Source organism: Esox lucius, chromosome 23 (genome assembly GCF_011004845.1).
Source record: "Esox lucius isolate fEsoLuc1 chromosome 23, fEsoLuc1.pri, whole genome shotgun sequence".
NCBI classification, from domain to species: domain Eukaryota; kingdom Metazoa; phylum Chordata; class Actinopteri; order Esociformes; family Esocidae; genus Esox; species Esox lucius.
The window spans coordinates 20,477,380-20,495,431 of NC_047591.1; the positions used below are offsets into that span (position 1 = coordinate 20,477,380).

Here is an 18,052-nt window from a genome sequence, read left to right on the forward strand (position 1 = left end):
CACCTCCAACAACACGAAACTCTGCTTGATGTCACAAGCAACACTTTTATTACAACATTACATGTATATACAGTGAACGACATGGCAGGAAGACCGAAGGCAGGTGAATGTATTCGAAAGGAAGAGTGGACAGCAGGGGTGTTTAGAAGCACTTCCTGTGGACGATGGAGGGGCCGGCCTCGTCGTACTCCTGCTTGCTGATCCACATCTGCTGGAAGGTGGAGAGAGAGGCCAGGATGGAGCCTCCGATCCAGACAGAGTACTTGCGCTCAGGTGGAGCGATGATCTAGAGGAGGGTGGAGAGGAGATGTGTTGGTTGGCTTCTAACTCAGCGCTTATGATGTCCCTTCGCGTTCAGCGCATTCTACATTAACAGCGTCTTTCTCCAGTCAGAATGCTAGGAGAATAGTTGACCTGACTGTGTGTTAGTAGGCTAAAGGCTGTCTTAACTAACCAATGGGAACCTGGTCGTTGTCACACGGCCTGTGGAGGGTACGGTAAGTGCTGCCTCACCTTGATCTTCATGGTGCTGGGTGCCAGGGCGGTGATCTCCTTCTGCATCCGGTCGGCGATGCCGGGGTACATGGTGGTGCCTCCGGACAGGACGTTGTTGGCGTACAGGTCCTTGCGGATGTCGATGTCGCACTTCATGATGCTGTTGTAGGCGGTCTCGTGGATGCCGGCGGACTCCATTCCTGAGGAACGAGAGACGAGCAATGACAGTTGGCAAACAATGCGCCTTCAACCAGACACGCGACCGACAGCAGTTAGAAAAGTATAGGAATAAGCTGAGAAAGATGTCCGCCTGTGGACTACTGACACTGGTGAGGGGAGGGCGACTCTTATTAACGGAATGGAAGAAATGATGTCAGGCAACAGTGTGTGTGGTATCATTCCTTCCCAATTAAGGGATTCCAGCTGTGACAGGATGTAATGTTGTCCGTTGGACACTAGAGGGCAGGGCACTGCTGTAACGTGAATGACAACCTGGAGTCTGACAGAGCTGTGCATGGATGTCGAGACAATAAAACATGGTCAACACCACAGAGAGGAGAGGGATGGAGAAAGGTGTGAGTATATAAGACTGGTAGAGACAAGGGCAACATACGCACCAATGAAGGAAGGCTGGAAGAGGGTCTCCGGGCAACGGAAACGCTCGTTACCGATGGTGATGACCTGACCGTCGGGAAGCTCGTAGCTCTTCTCCAGAGAAGAAGAGGAGGCGGCGGTGGCCATCTCGTTCTCGAAGTCCAGAGCCACGTAGCACAGCTTCTCCTTGATGTCGCGCACGATCTCCCGCTCAGCTGTGGGGGGGCGGGGTCACACTGTTGTTAAACCAAGTCAAACGCTACACGCTACGTAAAGGCTACATGTAGCCTGATGCTGCTTAGAGACCCTACAAGTGGCAATTACAATCGAGGGGCCGGCAAGAAAAGATAATTAATATAATACTATAATTTGATTCCAGTACTCCAACCCGTCCGTTCCTTCATACGTTGTCATGTGGTTACAAGGGTGCTCCCTGAACTCCACAACAGGAGTTTTATACATAACAGAACAACCAGCATTTGTTGCTGGAAGATGAGAAAGAGAACCGCAGTGCTAGACATCCATACAAAGCAAATCTACGAATAACTTCAGCGGAACTGCCTCAGCGGAACTGCCTCAGCGGAACTGCCTCAGTGGAATTGCCTCAGTACAACTGCAGTTAACTCTGACACACTGTGACAGTGTCAGCAAGCCTCTTCGCGGGTTAAACCCCTAGTTCTGGATGTCATAGTGCGGATGTCTCACCAGTGGTCACGAACGAGTAGCCCCGCTCCGTCAGGATCTTCATCAGGTAGTCGGTGAGGTCGCGACCGGCCAGGTCCAGGCGCATGATAGCGTGGGGCAGGGCGTAGCCCTCATAGATGGGCACGTTGTGGGTGACGCCATCACCGGAGTCCAGCACGATACCTGCGGGGGGAGTTGGGGAGGAGGAATGGATCAGCCCTGCTTCATACCCCCAGCTAGTTGTGTTTCTGGACTTAACTTTATCCTCCCGCATGTCTGGTAATTTGTGAGTAACACCAGCATCTCTGCACCACAGATTTTAATTTTGTTGTACGGTCATGAAAATGGTATAGCTCTGTAATGGGAAACAGACAAAGTCCTGTGTGAACTGACCGGTGGTGCGGCCAGAGGCGTACAGGGACAGCACGGCCTGGATGGCCACGTACATGGCGGGGACATTGAAGGTCTCGAACATGATCTGGGTCATCTTCTCCCGGTTGGCCTTGGGGTTGAGGGGGGCCTCTGTGAGCAGGGTCGGGTGCTCCTCTGGGGCCACGCGCAGCTCGTTGTAGAAGGTGTGGTGCCAGATCTGAAGGGTTGAGAGGGGAGACGGTCAAAGGCGGCCTTCCTGTCAATGTAACACTTTGAGGCATCCACGTAGTCATGTTCATGCAGTGAACTCTGAAAATATTTCCAGCGGGTTCCATTTTTTATTTTGACGAGTTACTCCTACAAGGGGTTTCTTGACTAATAGAATAATTCCCAAGTTACAACAGTTATTCGTTTTGGATAGTATTCTATGTATTCTATTGTAGTCACAGAAAGTCTCCAATACAACTGGTGGCATCTAGCTCTGGTACCCACCTTTTCCATATCGTCCCAGTTGGTGATGATGCCATGCTCGATAGGGTACTTCAGAGTCAGGATACCTCTCTTGCTTTGGGCCTCGTCTCCCACATAGCTGTCTTTCTGCCCCATGCCCACCATCACACCCTGGGGAGAGGAAACGAACAGGGGTTCGGAGAGTCAGCAGGACGCACAAACCACAGACCTTGGCGGACAGTTAGGGCAACACTAAACACACTCACTATGCCCTGGATCATTACGTGATTACGTCGCATCGCGCAGCCCAGTGCTTATTGTTTCACGTCATGACATTTACAGGTGAAACGGGCAACGTTATTTGTAGCATCTGCAACGGTTCTTTGGTTTCCCCTCCGAGCAGCGTACCTGGTGTCGGGGCCGTCCGACGATGGACGGGAACACGGCGCGAGGAGCGTCGTCTCCGGCAAAGCCAGCCTTGACCAGGCCTGAGCCGTTGTCGCACACAAGGGCGGTAGTCTCATCGTCGTCGCACATGATTGGTCGTGTTTCGGATGGACTTCTGTTAGGGAGAAACGCCGGTGTTACGGCGACACCGTTACAGACTGAAGCCGTGCGTTAAGAAATGTTACAATATATTTTGGTTATTTAGTATCTGGGTATTTACACACTAGTTACACAGAGACACTGCCCGTTGTCATGACTACATTTTGAATGGACAGTCTGCTCAGCATCAGTCACCAGTCAACTGTAAGTCTGTTGACTTTAGTGGAATTGCCTCGTCCTCTGGGTCACTGATAGCCTATCTGCTTCCTCCCTGGCAGAGCTGCTGTGGAAGGCCAAAAAGGGGCATTGTGCAGGCGCTCACACCGTCCCCTCTATTCTTAGACCTGGCCCTTGTCATTCCAAACAGCATCCACACGGAACGCTACCCCACTCCCCCTCCTCTTTCTCCTCCTTCCTCCCCCCTCCTCCCCTGGCCTCTTCATCCTCCTCCTCACCTCCAGCAGAGTTATTTCACAGCTGAAGGAGCCTGTCTGTTGACTGGCAACAGTGGTTGGCCTGGAGCCCCCCCCCCCCCCCCCCCAGCTGTCTGGACAGTCCTTCCCGTGTGTAGGTGAGCAGGAGCTGCTAACGCGTCTGTTTCTGTCCCTCTGTCCGTCCCTCCATATCTCTCCCCACTCCCCTCCAGGCACCCAGAGCTTGACAGCTCACTTCATAGTATATTAGTCTCTCCAGGCCTTCTTTCCACCTTGCTAAGTCTGTCCATCAACCCCTCTGTCTGTGTGTTACGTGTTACAGTCCCCTTAGGCCCCCCTCTACACCTCTATCTCTCCTTCTCCTTCTCCCTCCATCCCCCATTTCCAGACAGTTGGTCTGACACATTCAGAGCATGTAATAATAATAATAATAAATTTTATTTATAATGCACTTTATATCAATTAAATGACCTCAAAGTGCTACAATGCACTAGCCTAAAAGCATAGAACAGCGACATTAAAATAACACAATTAAACAAAAAAGGCTTTTCTAAAAAGATGTGTTACTGTCTTTCCTGTGAATGCCTATGCATCCCACTTATCAGCTAGCCAACCGCCCAGCCAGCCATCCAGATAGCCAGCCAACAAACCAACTAGACAACCAACTAACTAGCCAACCAAGCAGTCAACCTGCAAGCCGAATAACCAACCAGCCAGGCAGCAGGCCAGTCAACCAGCCAACTCACTAACCAACAAACCAGTCTGCCATTCATTTTTCTTAGTATGTTGGGCCCAGGAAGGCTAGATGTTGGCCTGTAGGCAGTTTAATTGAGACCATCCCCCTCTATACAGCCACACATCTTCACCCCCGACAGCTCTGTTAATTATCTGTCTTGGACTCTGTTCAGGAGTAGCGAGTTCCTTCTAGTGACGGCCATTCAAGGCTTCATTACCGTTCTTCTAGCAGTAGGATATTATGCTAGCAGTGCTAACTCAGATTTTTGTTTTCAAAATAAAAGCCATCATCGAAATATTTAAAGTAATATAGTTAACAATCTAGTCGATACATTTTACGTTTAATGTCCGTTCCAATGTAATTCTTGTCTGTTCTTTTTCACAGACTAGATTGCCTTATACATTTCAATGATGGCTTTTATTGTAATAAAAGATTTTTTTGTGCTGCCAGCATAATATCCTGCTGCTAAAATAACGCTAATGAAGTCTTGAATGGCCATCACTAGTTCCTGCGCTCCTCAACAGCTGCTTCCTGTTTAGCCACCAGAGCTCCTGTCACTGTTCACACATTTGCTTCCACCAGCAGGACTTTTCAATCAGTCACAACGAGCGCCGGCTGTTGCCGGGTAACTGCCCTGTTCAACTCCCGCTCTCCCTCCCTCTCCCCCCACCTCACCCCTTCGGCTTCAGCCCTTCTCCCGCCTTCTCAACCTCTCTTAAAACAATTACCTTCTGGTTCTCTCTCAGAACAGCCATGGCAGGCATTAACCCTAGCTGGGATCTTATGTGCTATGTCTTTCAATCACGATAATATTACAAACACCAACACTGACAATAATAATAATCTCTCAGAGAGAAGCTGAGAGTCTGGATCCTACCCAAACTTCACCAAGTCATTTAGCCATCCTTCCAGCTCTCCTCCAAGGTCCAATGGTACTAGCTCTCATGCAGTGGTGACTTACAGCCTCTATAGGGCCAGTACTGACTCCATTAGAGAGACAGTGATAGAGGCAGTACTGACTCCATTAGAGAGGCAATACTGGAACAGGAACAATAGCAGAAAGTGGACACTCACCGAGTTGTATGCCAAGACTGGAGTTTCCACTGGGACAAAAGCAGAGGGTAAGAGGTGTCCCTTAAATATGCCCCCTCGAACCAGGGCCTGGGGTCGACAGCCTGTGGGCGGGACCACAGGTTCGCAGAAGCCCAAATAAGAGCAGTTAGATAAGGGATCACCAGAAAGTGTATCCTGTGTCACTCAGGACCTCCTCTGTGACTGGACACCATCTGAAATGTGCTGTTGTTACCTAGGAGATCATGGCTCTAGTCATGTTAGTGGCTGGCTGTGTCTGGTTCAAAAATAACGATTGTTTGGCAGAGGGAAGTGAAAGGGATTATTCCTGGATTTTTTTCCTTTGTAATTTTATGGTTGATTATAGTTGGGTCATGATTAAGTAGGTGTTAACAGGCTGTTGGGAAATTATGATCTTTCAGGCCGACTTGACTTTTATAAAGAAGACCTGTTGTGAAACCAGATAGCTCTTGACTACATTCAGATGCAATTGAATAGTCAAATAAATGTTGTCCCTTTCTGATTGCTGTATGGATTTGGACCTTGGTTTTTCATTGGGTTATAAAGGGAAGGGGAAAAATTGACTAAATACACTAATTTATCAATTTCTTTCATAGTGAGTTGAATATTTAGTTGCTTATTTTTGATTAACATGAAATAGAAATGTAAATATCCATTGAAGCTATAGATGTTTTGGTTCTGTATGGTCAAGACTGGATTTTTGGTTTGTTTACATGGATGAATGCCATAGTTTGAACAACTGAACCAACGGCGTGGGAGCTAATCATCCCATAAGTCTCCCGCAGCTGTCATCCCAACACATCGGGATTTAACACAGACTCCGCGATGCATTCACACAGTGACCCTTGAAATCCCAGCTCCATTGACAGTGTCCAGTCTGCTTCCCGGGGAGACAGACACGTTAATATGACTAATCTGAGAGAGGAGCGGGGGTGTCCGTCAGAAAGGGAGGGGGGGGGGCGACGTTGGGAGAGTCATTTAACAGTCTGACGTGGTGTGTTGATTCGGTGAACAAGTCTTTTTGCCGGGCCGACACTCGGTGCCATAGCGCCTGTCTGCAGTTGCTGTCCTGGAGCCGTCCCGACATATGTGAGACGGGGGGAGAAGCCAGAAACATGCCTGACAGCTGAGCTGGAGGAAGAGAGGGAGAGAGGGTTTGTTGGGAGGGGGATAACACTCCGTGTCCAGTTTGCTCTGTCCGCTCAGCTCAGCGGGTCTATGGGACAGCCTGTGGCGGAGGCAGACTCTGATTGGTTCCTCTGTGTCCTTTTAGGGTCATGCTGGGTAACAGGTGGCGCAGATAGCACATTCAGGCGCCGCCTTGCGGAAACGTCCTCTGTCCCGAACCCCTTAATCGTCACCTCCCCCGTGTCTCTGTACATGCCGGCACAGCACCCTATCGGGAGAGAGGTTTTTTTTCCTATATGGAGTCTCCAACTGATAGAGTTCTGTAGGAATGCAAGGACCCCACACCATCAACATTCTAACATGCAGGCCTCCATTTGTAGCTCTTGTAATGGATTGGCTGCTAGGTTGATTTACCTCCACCAGGCAGGCTAATGGGAGTCTGAATAAAATACCAAATGCCATAAGGGGAATGGCTGTTTAACTGAATATGTCTGTCCTCTGCCTTTATATAGGAAGGTGGATGTTTCAGAACGGGGCTTCCTTCAGCTATTCTAGTAGCCGGGTTTAATTCTCGCGACACAACAGCGCTGCCACATTACTCACCGTTGGCGTCTCACGGGTGCGACGGAGGCCATGTTGTCATGGAAACGTGTGTGTCACCAAACCTCCACCAGTCAAGATGTCTGGACGGCGGAGATGGATGGACGTTGTGGTGTGCTGGGTCAATCCATGTCCCATTGCAGAGAGTCATCGAACACTGTGAGGCATGGAAGGCACCTGAAGTCGTTCCTCTGGTATTACATGGTAAACACGGGGGGGGGGGGGGCAGTAATGAAGGTGGAGGGATGAGGATGATGAGGGCGTTAAGGAGGGTGGAAGAAGGATGATGATGAGGGCGTTAAGGAGGGTGGAAGAAGGATGAGGGCGTTAAGGAGGGTGGAAGAAGGATGATGATAAGGGCGTTAAGGAGGGTGGAGGGATGATGATGATAGAGGCATTAAGGAAGGTGGAAGGAGGATGATGATGATGGAGGCATTAAGGAGGGTGGAGGGATGATGATGATAGAGGCATTAAGGAGGGTGGAGGGATGATGATGATAGAGGCATTAAGGAGGGTGGAGGGATGATGATGATGATAGAGGCATTAAGGAGGGTGGAGGGATGATGAAGATAGAGGCATTAAGGAAGGTGGAAGGAGGATGATGATGATGGAGGCATTAAGGAGGGTGGAGGGATGATGATGATGGAGGCATTAAGGAGGGTGGAGGGATGATGATGATAGAGGCATTAAGGAGGGTGGAGGGATGATGATGATAGAGGCATTAAGGAGGGTGGAGGGATGATGATGATAGAGGCATTAAGGAGGGTGGAGGGATGATGATGGAGGCATTAAGGGAGGTGGAAGGAGGGTGGAGGGATGATGGAGGCGTTAATGAAGGTGAAGGAAGGATGATGATGATGGAGGCGTTAAGGACGGTGGAGGGATGATGAGGGCTGAGGATGAGGGCTTTGGCAGGCTTCCAACCAAACAATGACAGTGAAACAGTGAACAGTGAAAATATGCATCCAATTCATTCAACCTTCATGTGTCTCCTTGTTTCAGCTCCATTTATCCTCGCTAAAATCTTTTACACACAGAAGAGATCACATGACAATCTACAGCATGTAGGCCATCATGATCGCGTAACGCTTTGCATTCTGAGGTATAAGAACGGATCAGCGACAAAGAAACTAAACACAACTATCCTTCTGCTAAAGTTTCTCTGACAAATATCCCTTAATATTCACATGAGGTGTGTGGATGAAAAGGGAAAACCTCTGTCTGAATCTACCACTAGGAGCGGCTTTTCTTGACACGTTATCAGGCGAGACCCACCCCACAGAGTTCAGCAGGATCAGCAGAACGGTCGGAAACAGCTTGTGCTTTTGGGGACCTTCTTCCTTATAAGGTAACACAGGAGGCCCAGGATTTATCTGCCTGTGTCTGTCTCCAACAGCTGTCTGCCTGGTCAATTCGCAAGCTCCCTCAGCGTGTGTGTGCGTGTGCGTGTGTGGCAGCAACAGTCATCACTGTAGGCAGCTGTTCTGTTGGAATCGAATGCATTTTAACATTCACTTCACCTTGGTGGAGATTTGTCTTTACCGTTACAAATATGTTCGTCCCTAAAGCGTATTACATAATTCAACTGAAAATCAAGCTAATACAGTGGGGAGAACAAGTATTTCATACACTGCCGACTTTGCAGGTTTTCCCCTTACAAAGCATGTAGAAGTCTGTCATTTTTATCATAGGTACTCTTCAACTGTGAGTGACGGAATCTAAAACAAAAATCCAGAAAATCATCGTATGATTTTTATGTAATTCATTTGCATTTTATTGCATGACATAAGTATTTGATACATCAGAAAAGCAGATATTTGTTACAGAAACCTTTGTTTGCAATTACAGAGATCATACGTTTCCTGTAGTTTTTGATCAGGTTTGCACACACTGCAGCAGGAATTTTGGCCCACTCCTCCATACAGACCTTCTCCAGATCCTTCAGGTTTCGGGGCTGTTGCTGGGCAATACGGACTTTCAGCTCCCTCCAAAGATTTTCTATTGGGTTCAGGTCTGGAGACTGGCTAGGCCACTGTAGGACCTTGAGATGCTTTTTACAGAGCCACTCCTTAGTTGCCCTAGCTGTGTGTTTCGGGTCGTTGTCATGCTGGAAGACCCAGCCATGACTCATCTTCAATGCTGTTTCTGAGGAAAGGAGGTTGTTGGCCAAGATCTCGCGATACATGGCCCCATCCATCCTCCCCTCAATATGGTGCAGTCATACTGCAGAAAAGCATCCCCAAAGAATGATGTTTCCACCTCCATGCTTCACGGTTGGGATGGTGTGCTTGGGGTTGTACTCATCCTTCTTCTTCCTCCAAACACGGCGAGTGGAGTTTAGACAAAAAGCTCTATTTATGTCTCATCAGACCACATTACCTTCTCCCATTCCACGAGCCTGGACATGCGCTGGCTTGAGCAGGGGGACCTTGCGTGCGCTGCAGGATTTTAATCCATGACGGCGTAGTGTGTTACTAATGGTTTTCTTTGAGACTGTGGTCCCAGCTCTCTTCAGGTCATTGACCAGGTCCTGCCGTGTAGGTCGGGGCTGATCCCTCACCTTCCTCATGATTTTTTATTTTTATTTATTCTATTTATCCTTTATTTTACCAGGGGATGTCCCATTGAGATAGTCAAATCTCTTTTACAAGGGAGCCCTGATCATTGATGCCCCACGAGGTGAGATCTTGCATGGAGCCCCAGATTGAGGGAGATTAACAGCCATCTTGAACTTCTTCCATTTCCTAATAATTGCGCCAACAGTTGTTGTCTTCTCACCAAGCTATTTGCCTATTGTCCTGTAGCCCATCCCAGCCTTGTGCAGGTCTACAATTTTATCCCTGATGTCCTTACACAGCTCTCTGATCTTGGCCATTGTGGAGAGGTTGGAGGCTGTTTGATTGAGTGTGTGGACAGGTGTCTTTTATACAGGTAACGAGTTCAAACAGGTGCAGTTAATTTTTCTTAAAGAAAAAACGAACAGGTCTGTGAGAGCCGGAATTCTTACTGGTTGGTAGGTGATCAAATACTTATGTCATGCAATAAAATGCTAATTAATTATTTAAAAATCATACAATGGGATTTTGTGGATTTCTGTTTTAGATTCCGTCTCTCACAGTTGAAGTGTACCTATGATAAAAACATGCTTTGTAAGTAGGCAAACCTGCAAAATCGGCAGGGTATGTTCGTGTTTTCCCAGCAGCAGATGTCCTTTTGCGATAGCCACCTGACCCACACAGTTCACAGCAACATCACACTGCCACACCTGTTGTTGTTTTTGTTGTTGTTATTGGGTGGTTGGGACTAAAAGAGACTCCTGCCAGAGAGCAACCGTGGGGAAGCGAGGGACATTAGCTTTATATAGACCTGTGAAGGCAGTTTTACTATGTTTTAGCATACCGCAAATAACTTTTACACCATCAGATCTAATTCATTGGAGATATGATTTGATTGGTCGATTTGTTTTGGTTCATATAACCCTTATTTAACCAGATAGTTGTGAGGAAAAATCTCAGTGACAAAAGGACACATGCTGGAGGGGCCTGGATACAGTCTTTAGCCACGATATATTGGCCATTTGCCACAACCCCCCACAACCATAAATATTCATACTCATAGTAATGGGTCATGCAATTTCAAAAATATGAAAAAAGGAGTTACTGAATTTTGTACAGTTCGTCATAAGGCCCAACTCTGTGGCGTGTGCTGGTTTTGATGTCACATATTGTACTGTGGCGCTACCTTGTCATTGCGTGAATGTGTGTTTAGATTTTACTAGGAATTTACTGCTGCCCGAAGTAGCAGCTACTCGAAAAGTTAAACACGATGATGAGACCAGGTCAGTGCCAGCAGTTTGTCAGACATTGTCAGCTCTATGAATAAAATAACATGTGGAATGTTTTGAAAGTTTCCCTGTCAGTGCTAAATGTTGTTCTTCTCCTGGTTTGGGTCCGTGGTGGGAGGGGGGACTGTCTGTATGTGTATGTGGTCTTATTTATCTATGTTTGTGGGGATCTTTAGTATGGTTTTGTAAAAGTGCTGATGTAGAAAGGGCTTTGTAAATACATTTGGTTGATTGATTGACCAAAAATCCTCAAAGGTCTTTGCAAGGACAGTAAAACAAGGAAAGCTGGCCATCACATGAACATTTTGCAAGTCTCTGTGAGAATGAAGGCTGTTTAACTATATGGGGTTATGTTTAGTGTAATAATTGGGGTCAGGGGTTAGTTTTAGGATAAAGGTCAGGGCAATTACCTGTCCTGATGTGAATTTCATTTATAAACACTCTACTCGAAACAGTTTACAAGAATAGAGTATTTAAATAGGATTTACAACCACACCACATCGGAAGACTGTTCCACAAACAAACAACAGGTTCCGGAGTGCAAGAGAACGAATTACTAAGGTATTTTTGACATGACACAACTGAGACCAATTAAATAGAAGTCAGGTTTTTATAACATAACTAACAAAAATAGCCAATTCCTTTTAGAAAAAACCAAAGAACACTGCCATCTTCTGCTCAAGACTGAAATACTCTGTGTAAAAGGTTTGCGTACATTTTATTTGTTATCATATTGAATATAATTGAACTGCATCCACATTATGTATTTGTAATCTAACATTTATTAATTAACAGGCGGGATGCATTTCTACAGTGTTTGCTTTTGCATAGTCATTAATTTAATTGTATATGGTAACGTTAGCAACCGCAAAGCGTTCCTCTTACCCCAGAAACGGCAAACATGGTGGACAAAAAGAAAAAAAGTAATCGAGCCAAACGGGTTTTCGTTAACAACATTGATACGTATTCTTCTAAATACATCGCAAAGGTAAATTTGCTAAAGTATGCCTATGTAATGGCGTTAGATATGCCAAATGTATGCAGATGGTGTAGTTCACACTATTGTTTGCACTTTTTGGGACCGTAGTTTCTGTCAACTTGCATAGTTGGAAGCTCCTTGGAGGAAGCGGACACAGATGAGGATGGTCTCGGTGTGGATGAGCCTAAACTGCAAGATCCTAAACTGCAAAATCGGACATTCAAAATTGTTGGGAGTGTCTCTAACAACGAGGTTGCGAAACCCAATTTCGCATTAGAATGTTATTCCGTGAGTATAATCAACCACATTTTCTGGATTAATTTATCATTCACTATTCAGTGCTACGCAATGGCGTAATTCCAAGACATTGTTGACATGTCTTTACATTGTTGCATGGTATTCAGTCTCAAAACCGTGAACAGCTCCTGCCACGACTATTGGAATGTGACGTGATTGTTTACAATATCTCCGAAAATGCCACATCAGGGCTGGTGGATGAGGCTATGTGGGCCATTTCAGGTAAGCTAAGAACCAGTCAGACATTGATTGTTGGATCAAGCCAATGTGATACATTTACTGTCAGACAGCTGACAGAGGTAATCCTTTGTTGTGTGTGTAATTATGCAGTAATTAGACATGCACTCTGGGACTGAACAACAAAAATGTGATTTATTTTGTACAAAATCAAATAAGTAAACCTCCCATTTTGAATAATAGTATGATTGTGAATAACAGTATGATTGTGTCTCCTTAACTTTGTTTATGCTACAGCTCTTCACTCGGAGATGGAGCGTTTTACTTCTCAGAAGATATTCATCTTGATATCGTCAGTCATGACCTGGGCAATGAGCAAGCCAATCGATCCTGTAAGTTTATGTTCAGTTCAATGTGGCTTAATCACTTTATTGTTAAAGGGTCGGCTGTTCTAAATTTACCTCATATGTTTATGCCTCAGAATGACCCAGAGATTCCCCTGACAGAGGAAGACTACAGGAGGAAAAAACCCCATCCTAACTTCAAGGAGCACGCCAAAGCAGAGAAAACAGTGATTAAACTGGGAAAAACTGTAAGTAAAATGGACTTGGCCGTGCAAATGTCAACAACAGTAATATCGACAACAAGGATTGCAGAAACCACAACAGCTTTTATTCACCATTCAGCTAAAGTCCAAGCTGTCCAGTTACGTTGTGACAGCTGGGGTTCAGTATGGAATGGGAGAAAACCTCCTCCACTACTTTTTCAAGGTACATTATAACCAAATATGTGACACACGATCGCTCGACCCGGCTTCTGTTCATGTTGTCTATGCCACTCGTTCCTTGGTTTCCGCCCCTCCAGGCCTCGTGGCTAGGGGAGTCTGCAATGGTTCCCGTTTTTGGCACCGGTACTAATGTCATCCCTACCATACATGTCAGCGACCTTGCATGGTTTGTGTTCGTTCCGTTATCCTGAAATGACCGCTAATTCAAAGGTATCTGCCGAAGGTCGAGTGAAGAAAATAAACATACTAATCCTGACAGCTCTGTCTTTTATTGTCCACAAGTGTTATTCAGAATGTGATTGACCACAAGCCAAAGACACAGTGTTTCATTGCCGTGGATGATTCCAAGAATACCTTTGAGGATATTGTGAAGGTAAATATGCCACTTTTGTTTTTCATTTCATGTCGATTGTTAATATCGCTGCACGTCCTTTATGGAACTAGAAAAAGTGTTTTGTTTATTGTCCCCCCTGCAAGACTATAAGCTTCGTTCTAGGTCAAGGAAAGATTGAGAAAGTTCCGAAGGAGCAGGCGTACCTCACCAAGGCTTTGACAGTACGTGCCTCTTGATTACCCTTTTCCAGTTTGTTAATGTAAATCGGGATTTCAAATAATGTAGGCCTAGTACATAACAGCTCAGATCTGACTGTGCTGTCTTGCCTTCTCCTGTGCTATGGTCATGTGACTTGACTACACAAACAGATCAGTGATTAGTTGTCCTGTGTTTTCACTTTGTTTTACCAGGAGGTGGAAGGGGAATACCTAAATGTCAACTTGCGACTAGAGGCTGTCTTGCTTAAGGACAGCTTCAACATTCGCTGGGTGTCTGAGACCGGCATCATTGATAGCATCAACTGGGTGGTGGAAGAGTATAAACAGTTGAGACAACTACAGGTGAGCATCCAGACTTTCATCTTCTCAGCTCTGAATAGAATATAAATTGGTGCTAAGAAATATGTAGCTGTCTGTTGTTGGAATAAAACCCTGCAGTACAGAGAGATAGGCCTGGGTTTAAGTCTACATGCAAAATGTAGTGTAATTCTAAAACGTTTTTTAAAAGGATATTATATATTAAAACACACACTTTTGTTTTCCCGATCAGCCTATCAAAATCTGTGTCCTGGGGCCGCCAGCAGTGGGGAAGAGTACTGTGGCAGAGAAACTGTGTAAACATTACAAACTGCACCACGTCAGGCTTAGAGATGTCATCGATGAGAAAATATCACAGCTGGTCAGTAAAAGACAACACAATACTTAACACATTTTTGCATTTTCTCCTGTCAGTGCTTCAAAGTTTCTTGCATTGGAATTTCAGTTTTATATTTAGAATTAATTTTACAGTCCTAGTTTAAAAGTGTGGAACTTTTAAACGATGACACAGCAAAAGGGGCAAAGGTCCAAGGGTTTATTGACTTGGCATGGTCACTGTTTTCTTCTTTTAAACTGTTGTTAATGGAAATGACTCCCTCTTGTGGTCAATACTCATTTGCAAAAAATTTCTGATTTGCACATTTGTAATACATTATCTAACCAAATAAGTCGATTTTTTTTTCTCTGACCCGTTCCAGGTGGAAACTGTGAAATGGGGTCAGCAAGAGGGATCGAGGGAGGAGTATGTGAGGAATGCTCAAGACCAACTAGATTCTCTGAATGACAGCATGCAGCGAAATGAAGGTTTGCTATTCACATTCCTTATATGAAAGGAAACCGTTACGGAGTGGGTTCTTTTTTTAATAGGTATTTTTAAATATCAACTTAACGCCATTTGATGAAAAGTCTAATGTGCGATTGGTCAGTTCCTGCATTTATTTTATCCGAAGTCAAGTGCTGCTTAACGCAGAATATGTTATAGAAATTTGTCAGTTGATGACAGTCAAAGATGTGACACAAACATTTAGTAATTAGTTAAAGAACCATAGGTCTTTCCTAAAAGATAGATTCATCATTAAAAAAATATAGATCCTCCTTATTATAATAAAAAAATATTATAGGGACTTTTGTTTTTACTATGTTGTTTTCTAACAATTCTGAAGAAAAGTGATTTTCAACAAATGTAGTTATAATTGCAGGTCGCCTGGGTAAAGAGCTTCTTTATCTTATCATGCGTGAGAAGCTAAATTCCAAGCCGTGCAAGAACCAAGGATTTGTCCTTGATGGCTTCCCCAAGACCTATGACCAGGCCAAGGAGCTATTCTATGGTGAACACAAATCAAATCGTTTTATTTTGAAAAGACCATCGGCTCATCTTGGAAAACACTTCATCCAAATGCTGTTTTCTTCCTTCTTAATCCCTTAAACAACTTTGTTTTCTAGATGAAGACATGGAACTGAATCATACCACGTCCAGAATGCCATCCTACAACAAGAATATCATTCCAGGTTAGTTAATAACCGTGGTAATGTTACGCTAACTCACACATCATTTGGTGACATTACTGGTTCCTGTCTGTTTTTTTTTTTCAGAGTTCATTTTCTTGTTAGAGGCGTCTGATGACTTCTTGAAGGAGCGAGTTCAGAACCTACCTCCTAGTCTGGCAGATGACAAGCGCTACTCTCAAGACAAGTACCTTAGCCGGCTAAAGAGATATAGAAAGGCCAACGTGGAAGAAGAAACTGTGCTACACTACTTTGATGAGCTGGAGATTCACCCAGACGTCATTGGTAAGTCTTGAAATGATGCACAGAAACAAATAGACATTTGAGTGTCAAGTTTGCATTTTAGCCCGTCAGTATTCACAAAACCAACGCATGTTGCAGAATAGTCCTTTTCCTGTAGTACTTTCCAGAGGAATAGGCTCAGGTCAAAACCAAACACTATAAGCTAACCATCATATAGTTTATACCTGTTCATACATTATGTCTATCTAGTATGTTAGAGAATAAGCAAGAGCCAGCCTGAGAGCTCATTTACAACTGGGCAGAACTTTGCATTGGATTTGTTTTGTACCTTCCAGAGGTGAACAGTGCTGGCGACACTGAATACTCTGCCGTCATGGACAGCATCCTCAGAGTGGCGGGCCATCCAAGGAATTATGGCCCCACCCCTGCAGAGAGAGAGGAGATGAAGAAGAAGGCTGAGGAGGAGAGATCCCGGCAGGTGGTCCTGGAGACGGCAGAGAGGAAGAGGTGGGAGGCTGAGACCACTGCCAAGATGGCTGCTCAACTCGCCAAGAGGGTAAGAGATGTCCGCCTGCCTTAGACCCTGCAGTAGAAATCACTGCTCCCTGTCAGTTTATCTGCAGTCCCTGTGAGAAGGACACGTGTTCAAATGAACCAGGCTTGATTTCCCTCCGCGGCGAGGTGTGAAGTGATACGCAATGAAAATAGGGCCGTAAGCAGGCACCTTCGTAAGCACTTCGATGTGATTAATATTATTCATAACAAATAAAGTTTAAATGACATATACCCATTATAAACGTAAAATAGGCAATGAAGGTGAAGGAAAACAGTCAAAGTTGAGAAAATTAATTGGCAGAATGAGGGTTTGAACCTGGTGTCTCCCGGGGACGTGTGTGGTCCGCGGTTGGCAGCACGACCACAGGAACAGCCCCAGGTACCAGGTATGAATTTCAAGGTCGGCATTTTGCCTTCGTGTCTCCAGAGTGTTCAGTTGGGTGAGGTGGAGAGGCAGCAGCGCGTGTTGCTGGAGGCCCGTTCCAGGCCCCTGAGGAACTACCTGATGATGTATGTTATCCCCCTTCTTTCTGAGGCCATGGGCGAGTGCTGCAAAGTCAAGCCAGACGACCCTGTTGACTTCCTGGTAATGTTCAAGTCTTTCCATCTTCTTTTTTTAATCGGGGGGGGGGGGGGGGGGGGGGGGCTGTTTTTTCTGGAATGGGCATCTGCCTGAGATTCTTTTTCCCCTGTTTTAACAGTAGATTTTGTCATTAATTAAATTTGATTATCCATTTTCATCTACAGGGATATCCCTAGACATTTGAAATTCTTAATAAACCAAACCTTTGGTTGTAGTGATTATAATGTGTGCTTGGCTACTCCAACACATTTAGTTGCCAGTCTGCCCTGATATCAGGATGCCAATTTTCCCACTTCAGACAGCTATTACAGGCACCCACCTACTGGTTTCCACGGCACCTGACACAGATCCATGCAAAACACTCACCAGAGACACTTTTATTAACATAATCTGTCATGTCAAGAATCAGACTTCTGTTTCACAGTTGCCTTCGGTGAAAAGCCACCAGAGAAAAGCAGCCTGTTTGCTGTTCACCTGAGCCATGTGGATGAGTCATTCTGTTCGAGTCAGGAGCATTTTCTTTTAAATTCAGACTATCCAGATGCAGAGAATATATGATGCGTTGTCTAGTAGAGCAATAATATCCCTATTTTCTTTTTTTTGTATTTTGTTCTTTTGTTTGATAAATGAGCGTATGGGAAAGAGAGAAAGAAATGTGTGCTGAAATAGCTGTGAAGCAGATTTGCTACGAGTTCCCGAGCTGTAATTCCAAATTGGTTGACTGTGAGAAAACTACATTTTATTGTATTTTAAATATTCTCTTTTGTGATTTTATTTATTTCAGGCTGAATATATTCTCCGGAACAATTCACATGAATAGTGAGAATTGATGACTCATTCCAAACATCATTGAGATTACCTGTTATAAATGTTGTCTTGCAAAGTTGAGCAAGTGTATTTTGAATTGGGTTTTTCCCACAGCAAGAAATAAAATTATGTATTTCTCAATTTGGGCTCTTGGGTTGTTATAAGAATCATTTTAGGAAGATAATGAAGAAGAGCTGAAAATAATTATACATTTCTCACCATAGCATCCTCCATTTACACAAAGTTTGTGTTCCTCAGATCAGACGTTGTGGA

General features: G+C 45.0%; 2 protein-coding genes across 6 annotated transcripts; one reads left to right on the forward strand and one right to left on the reverse strand.

Annotated features, from left to right (window-relative positions):
- Positions 1-15: 15 nt before the first annotated feature.
- Positions 16-5,490, reverse strand: actc1a (actin alpha cardiac muscle 1a). 3 transcript variants are annotated; one of them, XM_010894183.3, is made up of 8 exons: positions 5,386-5,490; positions 3,004-3,157; positions 2,638-2,766; positions 2,167-2,362; positions 1,795-1,956; positions 1,113-1,304; positions 514-695; positions 16-286 (listed from the first exon to the last, which is right to left on the reverse strand). In XM_010894183.3, exons 2-8 carry the CDS (start codon positions 3,130-3,132, stop codon positions 143-145), a joined length of 1,134 nt encoding a protein of 377 aa, XP_010892485.1. In that variant the 5' UTR covers positions 3,133-3,157; positions 5,386-5,490; the 3' UTR covers positions 16-142. The 3 variants fall into 3 exon arrangements, with proteins under 3 accessions (XP_010892485.1, XP_034146021.1, XP_010892483.2); XM_034290130.1 differs by having other exon boundaries at positions 3,004-3,172; positions 5,384-5,406; XM_010894181.5 differs by lacking the exon at positions 5,386-5,490 and adding an exon at positions 5,189-5,273.
- A 6,067-nt stretch (positions 5,491-11,557) lies between these two features.
- Positions 11,558-17,920, forward strand: LOC105024318 (adenylate kinase 7-like). Of its 3 annotated transcripts, XM_020042938.3 has the most exons (19): positions 11,558-11,680; positions 11,866-11,963; positions 12,063-12,242; positions 12,359-12,473; positions 12,726-12,820; positions 12,910-13,020; positions 13,115-13,198; positions 13,293-13,381; positions 13,498-13,588; positions 13,693-13,770; positions 13,960-14,109; positions 14,318-14,446; positions 14,784-14,889; positions 15,273-15,413; positions 15,529-15,594; positions 15,679-15,876; positions 16,170-16,390; positions 16,817-16,975; positions 17,757-17,920. In XM_020042938.3, the coding sequence occupies exons 2-19, from the start codon at positions 11,877-11,879 to the stop codon at positions 17,790-17,792; spliced, it is 2,136 nt and encodes a 711-aa protein (XP_019898497.2). In that variant the 5' UTR covers positions 11,558-11,680; positions 11,866-11,876; the 3' UTR covers positions 17,793-17,920. The 3 variants fall into 3 exon arrangements, with proteins under 3 accessions (XP_019898497.2, XP_019898496.2, XP_010892482.2); XM_020042937.3 differs by lacking the exon at positions 11,558-11,680 and having other exon boundaries at positions 11,725-11,963; XM_010894180.4 differs by lacking the exon at positions 11,558-11,680 and having other exon boundaries at positions 11,727-11,963; positions 15,285-15,413.
- Positions 17,921-18,052: the final 132 nt, after the last annotated feature.